Source organism: Lynx rufus, unplaced genomic scaffold (assembly GCF_022079265.1).
Source record: "Lynx rufus isolate CCGP_SWC_20201006 ecotype Redwood Valley unplaced genomic scaffold, mLynRuf1.p SCAF_1, whole genome shotgun sequence".
Classification (NCBI taxonomy): domain Eukaryota; kingdom Metazoa; phylum Chordata; class Mammalia; order Carnivora; family Felidae; genus Lynx; species Lynx rufus.
In genome coordinates, this window is record NW_025814823.1 from 104,824,490 (window position 1) to 104,838,008 (window position 13,519).

The 13,519-nt window shown below is 42.4% G+C and overlaps 1 protein-coding gene across 1 annotated transcript in view; it reads left to right on the forward strand.

Moving 5' to 3' along the window:
- Positions 1-2,663: 2,663 nt before the first annotated feature.
- Positions 2,664-13,519, forward strand: part of MEGF10 (multiple EGF like domains 10) — a 132,363-nt gene continuing 121,507 nt past the window's right edge. Inside the window, exons 1-3 of the mRNA XM_047094241.1 lie at positions 2,664-2,782; positions 11,241-11,342; positions 13,401-13,501. Coding sequence (XP_046950197.1) covers positions 2,667-2,782; positions 11,241-11,342; positions 13,401-13,501 — 319 coding nt within the window. The 5' untranslated portion in view covers positions 2,664-2,666. The remainder of the gene's footprint in view (positions 2,783-11,240; positions 11,343-13,400; positions 13,502-13,519) is intronic.

Sequence of the window (13,519 nt, forward strand, 5' to 3'; positions counted from 1 at the left end):
CCTACAACTTCGAGACAAACACCAATAATCTGAATTAATTTATAAGCCCTATTTTGGCTACCCACTTATGCTCTTTATGTTAGAATACATTTTGTGATGACTGAAACTCCCCCTTTTGAAGATTTCACGACCTCTCATAGTGGCTTATAGTATCTTTTAATTTTCCTACAAATTCGTAATCTTTTTTCCTTATTCCAAATCAATGTTTTCTTTAGTGTTAGCTTTTGTCCACTTAGAGATAGATGACTTATCACGAGAGACTTACTATCCTTATAATCAGTCTTGATTTTGAAAGACTGAGCACTTCCTCACTTGATCGGTTCTCTTGAATTTGAAGGATAAACTATTTCCTACAGTGAGGTTTTTGCTGGTATTATTGTCGATGTTTTTTTGAAGATAATCTTACTCTTTTTTGGAACTGGAGAGTGTTATGGTAAGTGAAATAAGCCATACAGAGAAAGACAGATACCCTATGTTTTCACTCTTCTGTGGATCCTGAGAAACTTAACAGAAAGTCCATGGGGGAGGGGAAGAAAAAAAAAAGAGGTTAGAGATGGAGAAAGCCAAAGCATAAGAGACTCTTAAAAACTGAGAACAAACTAAGGGTTGATGGGGGGTGGGAGGGTGGGGAGGGTGGGTGATGGGTATTGAGGGGGGCACTTGTTGGGATGAGCACTGGGTGTTGTATGGAAACCAATTTGACAATAAATTTCATATTAAAAAAATAAATAAAAGTAATCTCTACACCCAAAGTGGGGCTTGAACTCACAACCCCGAGATCAAGAGTCACATGTTCTACCAACTGAGCCAGCCAGGTGCCCTGATAAGCTTACCTTTTTAAACTGCAAGGTTGTTCCACACTTGTGTGGAAAGTTAGTATAGCTTCTCAAAATGCCAGCTTTCACCCCGAAAGTAACTGTTTTAGTCACATAATCTGGCCTATTGTTACTAGTTTCTCTAGTTTACCAACAGGCCAGTTGATATTTATTCTCTTTTTAATTAGTAATAGGTTCAGCTATTTATAGTTCCCTGTCCCATTTTTCTAATGTTTATTTATTATTTTGAGACAGAGAGAGAGAGAAAGAGAGGTAGAGGCAGAGAGAGAGGGAGAGAGAATCTCAAGCAGACTCTGCGCTGTCGGTGCAGAGCCCGATGTGGGACTCGATCTCAGGAACTGTGAGACCATGACCTGAGCCAAAATCTTGTCGGACACTCAACTGACTGAACCATCCATGTTCGTTTTTATAATAATTATATAAAATCATTTTATATACATGTGGCAATTAGACATTTCCTTCTTACTAAGTGATAAGTTCCTAGAGGTTAGGAGTTGGGCATGGGTTCCAGGTGCAGGCCATGCTTGCTGTTACAACATCCGAGCTGATGAGTGCCTGGCACATAGTAGGTGTTCAATAGATGCTTGCAGATGACTTCATTTGAGTATCTCATGGGAACCTCATACTTGACGTATCTGAAACTGAACTTCAGCTTCTTCCTTCCAAAAGGGGAGGGTGTCTGTGCCTCCCATCTTAGTGAAGAGCATGCCCTCGACCCATGGGGCTATCCCAGGGAGCGTTCTTCTCTTTCATTCCCACCTTCAGTCACCAAGTTCAATGGATTCCAAGTCCTAAAAGCCTCTCAGTTTCACTCAGTTCCCTGCAAGGTCTGTGTTATCCCCAGTGAAGTTCATGTACTTTGCAATGGTGTATAAAACCCATTGTGATATGCCTCTGTCTCTTTCTTGGCTGAATGAATTTGAGCATCCTAAAATGTGCCTGACCATCCCTTACTTCCGGTTTTCTCTGTGTGGACCATTCTCCTTCCTCTTGGTATCTCCTTTGCCCAGCCTGTTTTGCAGATATGTTATTATTTGCTTCTCTGTTGTGTTCTTTCTTCCTCTCAATAATACCAGGATGGTTTTCTCCAACACCCACCTCTAAACAGCTTTATACCTATTTCTGTACACCTATGAAGAACCGTCCATAAGATAGCTGGTTTTGTTTCTGTTGAGCAAATGGGAAAAGTGAAGCACTACGTATAACAATTGTACATCATGATGATTAAATTATCAATGTCTCACTGGCCAGGGACTGAAACCACATCTGTATTTTATGTCCAGTTTTTGCATGGTGCCTAGGATAGAGCAGGCGTTCAGTGCACATTGAATGAATTATTGAATGAATCTCACTTTGAGCTGAGGTGCCTCTCTCTTGAGTCAATGGAGCTTCTGTTTCATCATTTATCCTCTGGGACAAATGAGGCCAGATTCCTCTGTGAGCCCTCTTCTTCCAGAAGGGAAATGTGCCTGGTGAGAGAATCTGGAAGCCTGTGTTGCTCTGTGTTGTTCGGGTAGATTCCTTTAATGTTGGCTGGCATGGATGAGAAGGGCTTTTGTTGTGGTGGCAATTAATGATGATTTGCACATTTTTGTAATTTACAAAGTGGTGTCCCCCCTGCACAGCACAAGGAATACCTCTCTCTTGGACCATGAAATCTGGTGACCTGTCTATTTAAACACATGGCTTGTTATGCCTCGTTCGGCCCTAGTGACAACTGGTACCAAATGGTTGCTGTACTGAAAAGAATTATGTTTGGGTCACTTTAATGCATCTCTAATTTGGAGTGTTTTTTTTTTTTCTTATAGGTTGTTCTTCAGTAAAAAAAAAATGGTTATTTCTTCGAACTCATGCCTGAGCTTCATTGGTTTATTGTTATGTCTCTGGAGCAGGACAGCATCCTCGCTGAATCTTGAAGACCCTAATGTGTGCAGTCACTGGGAAAGGTAATAGTTTTGAAAGTACTCTGAGAAATGATTTCGGATAAGTTATTTTTTAATGTACTGTCATTAGCAGTCTGATCTATGAAATTAGAATTTGAGAAGAGACGATGAAATGACTTATTTATGTAAAAAGCAGTGGTTATATTAATAAACTAGACGGTGTTATTCACCTTGGTCTTCTGGAATATAAAGTGAAAGAAAACTTGATCTGTTGATTCCAACACAGGAGCAATTGTATGATGCAGGGAAAATATTACTAGCTCCCTCAAAATGATCTCCCAGGCATCTTCTCCTTGCTCTCGGTCTATTTGCAGTAAGCTCAGGGAGCTAGACTTATGCATGAGGAACCGATGCATGAGCAGTGAAAGACAGCATGAGATACTGTCCTGAAGTGCTGGAATGTATAGTGTAAGAAAACTGGGCTTTATGTGGCCTGAAAAGGGAGACAAGGTTTCAGGAGGAACGGGGCAAAGGCTGAGATGTTCTCAAAGACTTGAATAAGACAAGTGGATGGCAGTGATGATGTGCGGTTCTGGGAATGGAAGGGAGCTTGAAACCAGGGCTACCCAGACCGCTGAGGGCCTTGAGCAAAAGACTAGTGTTAGTACAGGACCGCAGGAGGGCGTGGTTGAATAGATTACAGCAAAGCAGCCGATGTAGTGTGCAGATCAGGGCACTTTGCAGTGGGAAATACAGAGGGCGTACGACACAACAGGTCATTGTCAGAGATCCCCTAGTCCTTTTGGGAACACACAGATAGCACAGACCATCCAGTGCCATTACAGTACAGTCAAATGTCGTCTACGCCCCTCTCCTGTGCTAGTTGCATTCCTAAGAAAACATCTTTATCCAAAAGTAACATTGTACATGTCAGTTTTTCAAAGAGGAGGTGGCATCCTTCTAGTATGCCCCAGTGCTCAAGAGTAATAGGTATGTTTGATAGCTGTGTATGCCATTGCATCCACCTCTCCATCGCTTGTCCCCATTACCCCCAGCGCCATGAGTAGCACACCACAGGGTACACATTCCAGTCACCAGGTAAAAGCCAATACCACACTGTATGTCAACTAACTTGACTTTAAATAAATAAATGAAAAATAAATAAATAAATGGAAAAAAACCAAACAAACGAGCACAGGTCAGAGGCTTCCCAGCACAGCAGCTGGGGTATTGGAGGGGCGCACTGGTTCCTACACACATAGTTCCATTATGAATCTTTAAGCTGTAGAGGAAATACGTGTATGTAATAAAGTTCTATGTGTTTGTGGTATTAACTGTATTACATAGAATTGAAGGGGAAGGACCTCCTATTAATTATCCTCATAATCGTTACAGCACCTCCCATAAGTATTTCACTTACGAAGTGCATAATGAACACCCATAAATGCATAAAAATGAGTCCGTGAATATAAGAAGGGGTACATTTCCCATTTAAAAAAGGGAGGGTAGGGGCGCCTGGGTGGCGCAGTCGGTTAAGCGTCCGACTTCAGCCAGGTCACGATCTCGCGGTCCGTGAGTTCGAGCCCCGTGTCGGGCTCTGGGCTGACAGCTCAGAGCCTGGAGCCTGTTTCCGATTCTGTGTCTCCCTCTCTCTCTGCCCCTCCCCCGTTCATGCTCTGTCTCTCTCTGTCCCAAAAATAAATAAATGTTGAAAAAAAAAAAAAAGGGAGGGCCATTGATGGTTGAATTTGTGGGAGGATGCAAGCTTTGGAATAGAAGGAAAAAATCAAATTCGTAAGATGCTCTGAAATAAGAATCAGTCAGAATCTTGGTCATACGTTGATTGTAGGATGTGAAGGAGGCAGGAAAGGGGGGGATTTACAGCCTGCCCGGTGAAAGAGTGGAGGTGTCATTGCACATATGAAAAAAATTAAAGGAAGAGAGTTGATTTGAGAGGGAAGAGGTGAGTGTGGTTCTGCCATGTTGTGTTCTTAAGATCGGTGTGAGAGGTGGGCCTGGCTGTGTTTCGGAGTACAGGATTGGGAGTCCCCAGCATGATGAGATCGAACAGGTGGGCTCTCTGAGGGAAAGGCTATAAAGAAAAAACAACCAAGACTTGAGTTAATCCAGCACCCTCTCATACACGCACATTTTGCCCCGATTCCTCGTTCAACGGTTTGACGAAACTTGGCAACACATAATTGCATGTTCTGTTTGCCGTTGATAATTCCCGGTGTCTAAAACACTGCCTTGCTTAGGGCACGTGCTCAAGAAATAACTGTTGCTTGAGTACCTTCTGACAAGGAATGAAAGGACTTCATATGGAAATCAGTGGGGCAATGGGGAGAGAGGAGAGACAGACAACAGGGGGCACATTGGTCTCTAAACCTAATGCAATCCCACTGTTGAAGAAGTGATTAGAGTAACCTCTAAAACACTAACTAATGGGGACGGCAAATGAGGGTGAAAGAGTAGGGAAATGATGGAGGGTTTTTTTTTTCCCCCGACTGTATTTTTTTTTCCATGACCTGCTAGAAAAAAGGATGGACAACCGTAATCTTCTTATTGATACATTTCCCGTTTTAAGGCTAGATGATGATTCTTTGAAGAAAGGTAGAAGAAAGTGGGATTGTTTGACAAGAATGAAGGAAGGAATGTAAATTAAAATGGTCAAATGAAAGTGCGGGTGACGCCTTGTCCTGTATTTTCAAAAACACTCGGGTAGGGGCGCCTGGGTGGCTCAGTCGGTTAAGCGTCTGGCTCTATCTTGATGGCGTGGAGCCTGCTTGGGTTTTTCTCTGTTTCTCTGTCTCTCTCTCAAAAATACATAAATAAACATTAAAAAAAGTAAAATAGGGCTTGAATTGAAATGGGGAGAGGAAGATGAGTTTCAAGGACAAAATTCTTGGTAGTAGGTCCGAGCGGGGCTCGCTGTAGCTGTGCCTTATCTAAACCCCACCTGTCCCAAGTGGATTCGGCTGGAGCCTTGCTTTCCACAGTGTGCTTAATGAGCATTGCCTGTCAGAAATGCAGACCGTCAGTCCCTGCCCCAGGCCTGCCAAATCGTTTATTTTCAGACAAAAGCAGGCCTCCTTTTAATGCAGCGGTTCTCAGAAGGTGTACATGAAATGAAATTAACGAAAGTTAAATCATTTAGAATATACAGGGGGTACTTGTTGTTAAAGGCAGCCTGCGCAGCGTCCTGGGGGAGACTGATGATTCCGTGAACTTTCTGTTTCTTCTCCGCATCCCTTTCCCTGTTCTGGGAGTTGAAGTGTTTGCATCTATTAGGGTTTCCTCCCAGGAAGACACAAGTGAAGAGGAGCCCTTCTTTGTCCGTCGCCTTGGGGGTGGAGCACAGAAGTGGTACTGATTGCAGCTAGTCCTGAAGCGAGCAGAGATAAGAAATGATAATTCCTACCATGTCTGATGAAAGTAACAAGATCATTTTGGCAGATAAAATGTCACTAACCACTTTGGAATGCATCCAAGTGATGATGGCTTCCCTCCCCCCCCCCCCGCCCCCTGTTCTTTGACCTTACATTAAATCTTGCTGGGGTTTCTCCCCAGATGATATTTAATAGGTTAAAATTACGGTGGTGATATGTTTTCAGTGTATTTGAGAAGATTAAGCAAACAAGCAGGAGATGAAGAGTTCTGCATTGCTGTGGGGAAAGTAGCGTAGAATTGAGGTCAGATTCCATTGATACCGCAGTTTGGAGCTTATTGTCTACTTTAGAAGCTTTAGATGTTCTAATGACATCCGAGAGGTAGCATGGGACAGGGTGGTGTCTCGGGGCCGTGGTGTTAGTGCTGGCTGTAGAGTGACTGCTAGCACAGGGAGCTCCGTGCTGATCATTTGTGATAAAAACACGTTTGGGGTCACCTGGGTGGCTCAGTCCGTTAAGCGTACGACTTCGGCCAGGTCATGAGCTTACTGTTCCTGGGTTTGAGTCCCGTGTCGGATTCTGTGCTGACAGCTCAGAGCCTGGAGCCTGCTTCGGATTCTGTGTCTCCCTCTCTCTCTCTTTCTGCCCCTACCCCACTGTGTCTGTCTTTCTCAAAAAAATGAATAAACATTGAAAGAAAAACACACGATTGAAGTAGACAGTCAAGAAAGTTCCTTCCCACACTGACTTTAAGAGCAGCCACTGGTATATACGCTGCTGAAGTGAGTACATAAGAGCAGCTGCTGAGGCGCCTGGGTGGCTCAGTCGTTTGAGCGTCTAACTCCTGAATTCGGCTCAGGTCACGATCCCAGGGCCGTGGGATAAATCCCCTCATTGGGCTCCACGCTGAGTATGGCACCTGCTTGGGTTTCTCTCTCTCCTTCCCTCTGCCCTTCTTCCCCACTTGCAGGTGCTCTCTTTCTCTCCCTCTCTCTCAAGAATTAAAAAAAAAAAAAAAAAAAAGAGCAGCCGCTGATGAACATGGAAGTGTGGACTGTTAGCAGAGGCGCTGATGAAGTTCAAACAGCAGCCCGGAAGCTGTGATAAAGACCCAGAGGAGGCTAGCCTGTTCAGAGACCTTTCCCCTCAGATTACGAGCACACAGCTTCCACAAAGTGGCCCCTTGAAAAGTGACAAGTTAGTTGTTCAACTAGTTGGGTGGGTATTGAGCAAATTTACGGAGTATTTGGCAGTCACAATTTGAAAATTATTTACTAGTCCATGCTTATAATATACTCGAGTTTAACAGTAATTTTCAAAAGTATGTGCATTGTATGGTTGTAATAATATAAAAACTAAAAAGCTAACTAAAACAAAAAATGAAAAACCCCTGGAGACTGTAAAAAAAATCTGCTATATGCTATTGGTGGTTACATATGAGTTAGAGAATTCTCTCCTTAAAATGTTGTTTTCCAAAATTTGTAGTGTGATTGTAATGCCATTAAAAATGGGTAAGAAAAGAGAGAAAGATTGTCTAGAAAAGAGGAAGAATGTATAAAATGCAACAGAAAGGAAATTTGGTGTGAAAAGGCTTAGAGCCTTTCTCCCACAGACTTGACTAGAAGCCTGTTTCTGATCATCGTGCCAAGTAATTTGTTTTCAGTCAGTTCTGAACTGAGTTTGAGCTTCCCGATAATTTAAAAAAAATTTTTTTTAACATTTATTTATTTTTGAGAGACAGAGAGGTACAGAGCATGAGCAGGGGAGGGGCAGAGAGAAGGAGACAGAATCTGAAGCAGCCTGCAGGCTCTGAGCAAGTTGTCAGCACAGAGCCTGACGCGGGGCTCAAACCCACAAACCGTGAGATCGTGACCTGAGCTGAAGTCAGATGCTCAACCGACTGAGCCACCCAGGCTCCCCTAGCTTCCCAATAATTTTAAGAAGAGGAGTCGAGGTGGAAGAGAAAGGCTCAAAGCATCGTCAACTTTGTCTTTGGTTATTCCCCAAACTGTACATATTTCTCTGTTAAAGCCATATTGTGTTGTTTTTAGCCTTGAGAGCTAGCCTCTGCTGAGAGCTCTTAGGGGGTGGGAGCTGCAGAGAAGATGTTCAATACCTTTTCGTTGAATTGGAATCCTAAATGGTTCGATGACCCTTTCATGGAGAAGAGCTTTTGTATCTTCTAAAACCACGGAAGCATCCTGCAAGTGTGTGCTGTTGGTGAGGGGCAAGAGGCCAGAGAGCAAATTCCTCTTCTTCAGTATTTCTTCTCATTTGAAACAACCTTACAGGCTGCTAGAAATTAGTGAACATACTTCTCATGATTGCCTATGGAATCCGTGCTGCCATCCACATCAAATGGGCTGCGTTTGCCCGGGACCCATTTGTCTATGATCACTTCTGCTCTTGAAGGCATACAGACATTTAATGTCATAACATAACCTTTGAAATTTTATGGGAATAAAGCATTAAGTGTAGTTCCAACAAACCAGTGTAGTTCACTTGTATTAGTGCTGTAGGGCCTGGTAGAATATTGTTGTCACCCAACTGGCATTGATTCAGAGTGGCTTCTTTTTAACTCCTCTAGTGGAGGAAAGCAGCTGTGTTTTGTTCACAGGTAATATAAGACCGCACCTGTATGGTAGTTTCATATACAGAGGATGTTCATCTGCTTTGCTGTCCACTAAAATGGAGTGGACAAATAATGCTACAGACCTCAAGTTTCAGTTATTTACAAGCAGCTGGAGAGGCAGGAAAAAAGTTGGCGAGGTCTTCTAATTTGCATTAACGTGAACCTCAGAGCAGTGCTGAAGTCAGAAGACATTAATAGCTTACTGTGATATTTTGTTCCAAGAAATTTTATATATTTTTTAAAACACTTATTTATTTATTTTGAGAGAGAGCATGAGTGGGGGGAGGGCAAGAGGGCAAGGGAGAGGAGAAAATCTCAAGCAGGCTCTGTGCCGTCTGCACAGAACAGGATATGGGGCTCTAATCTCACAAAACGTGAGATCATGACCTGAGCCGAAATCAAGAGTCAGACGCTTGAGTGACTGAGCTGCCCAGGCACCCACCCTAAGAACCTTTGTATTTTGACAGAGGCCTCTTTTCCCCTAAAGGAGTAATATCACAGATGTTGGCATTTGCATACTGTGCGATCATCTGAACCTGTTCTTGCCGGTAGCCTCAGGTTGCATATGGTAGAGAAGAAAATAGTCACCTAAAATGTACGTTAGAAATTCAGAATGCCAAGTGGAAGGGATCTTCAAGACTACCTCTGACCCCCTGGTTTTAAGATGTGGTTATCAAAACCCAGGAAAGGGGCACCTAGGTGGCTCAGTCAGTTAAACGTCTGACTTTGGTTCAGGTCATGATCTCACAGTCGGTGAGTTGGAGCCCTGCGTCGGGCTCTGTGCTGACAGCTCAGAGCCTGAAGCCTGCTTCGATTCTGTGTCTGCCTCTCTCTCTGTCCCTCCCCTGCTCATGCTCTGTCTCTGTCTGTCTCAAAGATAAATAAAAACATTAAAAAAAATAAAAACAGGAAAAGAAGGTTATTTGCTGATTGCCATCTAGTTTCTTACTGTTGATCAGGATAACCCTGTCTTCTGCTAATCCAATGATCTGTTCAGTAAGACCTGTTGCATCTGCCTAAGATTTGTAGAGGATCCCTAAATTTACCTAGAAATCAAGGTGCAATGGCCCAAAGAATGAAATACACAAAAGGGTGAATAGTTAGGTTATTTTATAGACTTCCTATTGAAGCCTAAGTATGTTATGGCTAACAGAGACTGGCTAGAGAAAGAAATCCCATTGGTGGGGAGGCCAGCACCACATAGCTTTTCAGATGAGAAGGTTCTGCCCTATATCTAACCTGAAATATTTATTTTTGATGGAGAGAGGGTGAGCAGGGGGTGGAGCAGAGAGAGAGAGGGAGAGAGAGAATCCCAAGCAAGCTTGGCAATGTCAGCACAGAGCCTGATGTGGGGCTCAACCCCACAAACCGTGAGATCATGACCTGAGCTGAAGTCAAGAGTCAGATGTTTAACCGACTGAGTCACCCAGGCACCCCTAACCTGAATTCTTTATGCCAACATTTCAAACTCATTCCTTCTGTGGCTTCTCTAGTCAATACCTAGACTAGAGAAGTCTCATCTGTACCTAATAATGAAGTTGGTCCATTGATTTGCTGCAAGTGAGTCCATAATTGTGGTCTGTTTTGTTTGCTAGGGTGAATTAACGATTTTAGTGAAAATCTTTGAGACTGTTAAAGAGAAGAGGATTAACTTGTTTGGACAAGAGGATGCTTCGGGTTCTCCTATAGGCAGGAGCTCTAAGCTCTTGAGTCATGTAATAGACTGCTTTAAAATGAAGAAATATGACATTGAACATTGAATGCTTTTGTGTTTTGTGGATGTTTTCCACCTGCATTCTTAGGCTCTTAGGATGGCATGCCTTTACTTTAACAAGAAGCTGTTAGTGAAATGTATTGAAAACCCAGGCTAAGTAGCAGCAGGCTGTGGGTATGTATATTTCAGGCTAGTTGTTTCAGCTGTGTGTTTAGAACCTAGCTTAGAGACTTCTTTGTAGTTTTTATTCAGAGGTTGTATGTATTCTTCCACCGCCTGAAAAGTAGGGCAGGAACCCAAAACCAAATTAATTCAAGTTCCAACCTGAGAAGTGTGTTCTTTTTGATTTTCCAGAATCAGTACCAAAATGTACTAGTAATAATATTCACATTGTCTCTTAGCTTATTATTTGCATGCACATTTCGGTTGAAAACTTCCTTGTGTAAGTTCTGGGTTAAGCCTGGACACCTGGGATGAGGGGATGCCATTAAGTACAGAAACGTACATGGTGGTAACGTTTTCAAGTTTAGGGTTATCAGAGTTAATGGTGAGTAGTAAAGAGAATTTTTTTATGAATTTAGAACATGAATTCTTATCTTTTAAATGTATTATTAATATTGGTCCTTTTGGTGTTCTCAGTCAAATAAAAACCTGTAAACACGTGGAGATTCTCTTTTGAAAGTCAGCAAATGGAGATAATTTAGTCTATGATGTTTGTATGTACACAGTACATCATTAATGTAAGAGTAGGAACTACTGATTCCTTACCTTTCTTCTTCTTTTCAGCTACTCAGTGACTGTGCAAGAGTCATACCCGCATCCCTTCGATCAAATTTACTACACCAGCTGCACTGACATTCTGAACTGGTTTAAATGTACGCGGCACAGGTAATCAAAGCTCAGGTCTATTTATGGAGTTTGGCTAACTGGGAAGTACTTTACTACAGAGACGTTACATGTATGAGAAGATGCATCTGTTCATCTAGTCAATAGTTATTGAGTGCTTGTTACTGTCCTAGCCTTGTTCCAAACCATAGGAGATATAGACATGCAAAAAAAAAAAAAAAAGCCTGTCCATGCCCTTGATGAGCTTACAGGGGAAGTGTCTCCTGGTTACCACAGTTTGGTTAGCAAGAATTCATGCAGCTTTTGTGTGATGCGTAAACGGGGGAGACACTCTTAATTATGGACTTCAAGAAACTCATATTCCAGCATACGTTTCTACTTGAATATCTGACTCAATTTGGACTAATTTAAACTTGAACTCAACTTAAGCCACATTTTTTCCCCTATAAATGTGAAAACAGAGAAGAAAAACATCTTAAATATGAATGTTAATATGGAAGGGACCAGAGATGCCTTACTTTTATTGGTAAAATGCCTACCATGGTGTGAGTCATGGGTCTAATGTGACACCTGTTGATTTATACTGCACTAAATGTTATGCTCAATGTTATTTCTTCAGACAGGCTTTCCTCCACCACTCCATCTAAACAAGTATTCCCTTCCTGTCACACTCTCTTTCCTTAGTCAGGCCTTATTTTTCATCACACTATATAATCATTACTAGTCATGATATGACCGATTTATTTGTTTAATATGTATCTGCACTTAAATTCTATATGTCTGTCTTCCCCAGTAGAGTGTAAGTTCTTTGAGGGCAAGGCTTTATATTGTTTTGCTCACTCTGAGCTACTTCCCCAGTGTCTAGAGCAGTGCCTGGAATATATTAAGCACTCAGTGAGCGTGTATTGCATAAATGAATCAGTGAATGAATGAAGCTTTAGTTAAATGTGAGAGTCCTTTGTATACTTCTATTTTTGTTTTTAATTTTTTTAACGTTTATTTATTTTTGAGACAGAGAGAGACAGAGCATGAATGGGGGAGGGTTAGAGAGAGAGGGAGACACAGAATCTGAAACAGGCCCCGGGCTCTGAGCTGTCAGCACAGAGCCCAACACGGGGCTCGAACTCACAGACTGTGAGATCATGACCCGAGCTGAAGCTGGACGCTCAACCGACTGAGCCACCCAGGCGCCCCTGTATACTTCTATTTTATAGTGGGATGAGACTGTGTTGTCTCATTTTTCGAGGAATTCTCTGAATTCTTCCTTTAAAACATATGTGATGGGGCGCCTGGGTGGCGCAGTCGGTTGAGCGTCCGACTTCAGCCAGGTCACGATCTCGCGGTCCGTGAGTTCGAGCCCCGCGTCAGGCTCTGTGCTGATGGCTCAGAGCCTGGAGCCTGTTTCCGGTTCTGTGTCTCCCTCTCTCTCTGCCCCTCCCCCGTTCATGCTCTGTCTCTCTCTGTCCCAAAAATAAATAAACGTTGAAAAAAAAAATTAAAAAAAAAAAAACATATGTGAATGGTAATTAGATCAGTGTCATAGCTGAAATTAATTATACTCTCTGAGCTATCTCAAGATAAGTGAAATAGGAAAGTCATAAAACTTCTGATCCCTTGAAATAAAGTATAACTTGACTTAAATGGGCAATTTTAATATATTCTTAGCAAACTGATTAAGAGTTAGCATACTATTCATCAAGACATTTATTCCATGTTTCTTCTTCTTTTAAAAGTTTTTAAAATGTTTATTTATTATTGAGAGAGAGAGAGACAGAGGGAGAGCCAGTGAGGGGCGGAGAGAGAGGGAGACAGAATCCGAAGCAGGCTCCAGGCTCCCACCTGTCGGCACAGAGCCTAACTGTGGGCTCGAACTCACGAACTGTGAGATCATGACCTGAGCCGAGGTTGGAATCTTAACCGACTGAGTCACCGAGGTGCCCCTCCCTGTTTCTTCTTAACTGTTTTAGAATACTTTGCTCTTCATACCTTTATTATATATATATATATGTAATAGCCCTTTGATATTAAAATAAAAATTCTTGATTTCTAATCAAATTGTCAGTCAAAAGAAGTAACAGTGTGATTTCTCCCTCTGTGTAGAATCAGTTATCGGACGGCCTATCGACATGGAGAGAAAACTATGTATAGGCGCAAATCTCAGTGTTGTCCTGGATTTTATGAAAGCCGGGAAATGTGTGTCCGTAAGTAAGACCTTTATC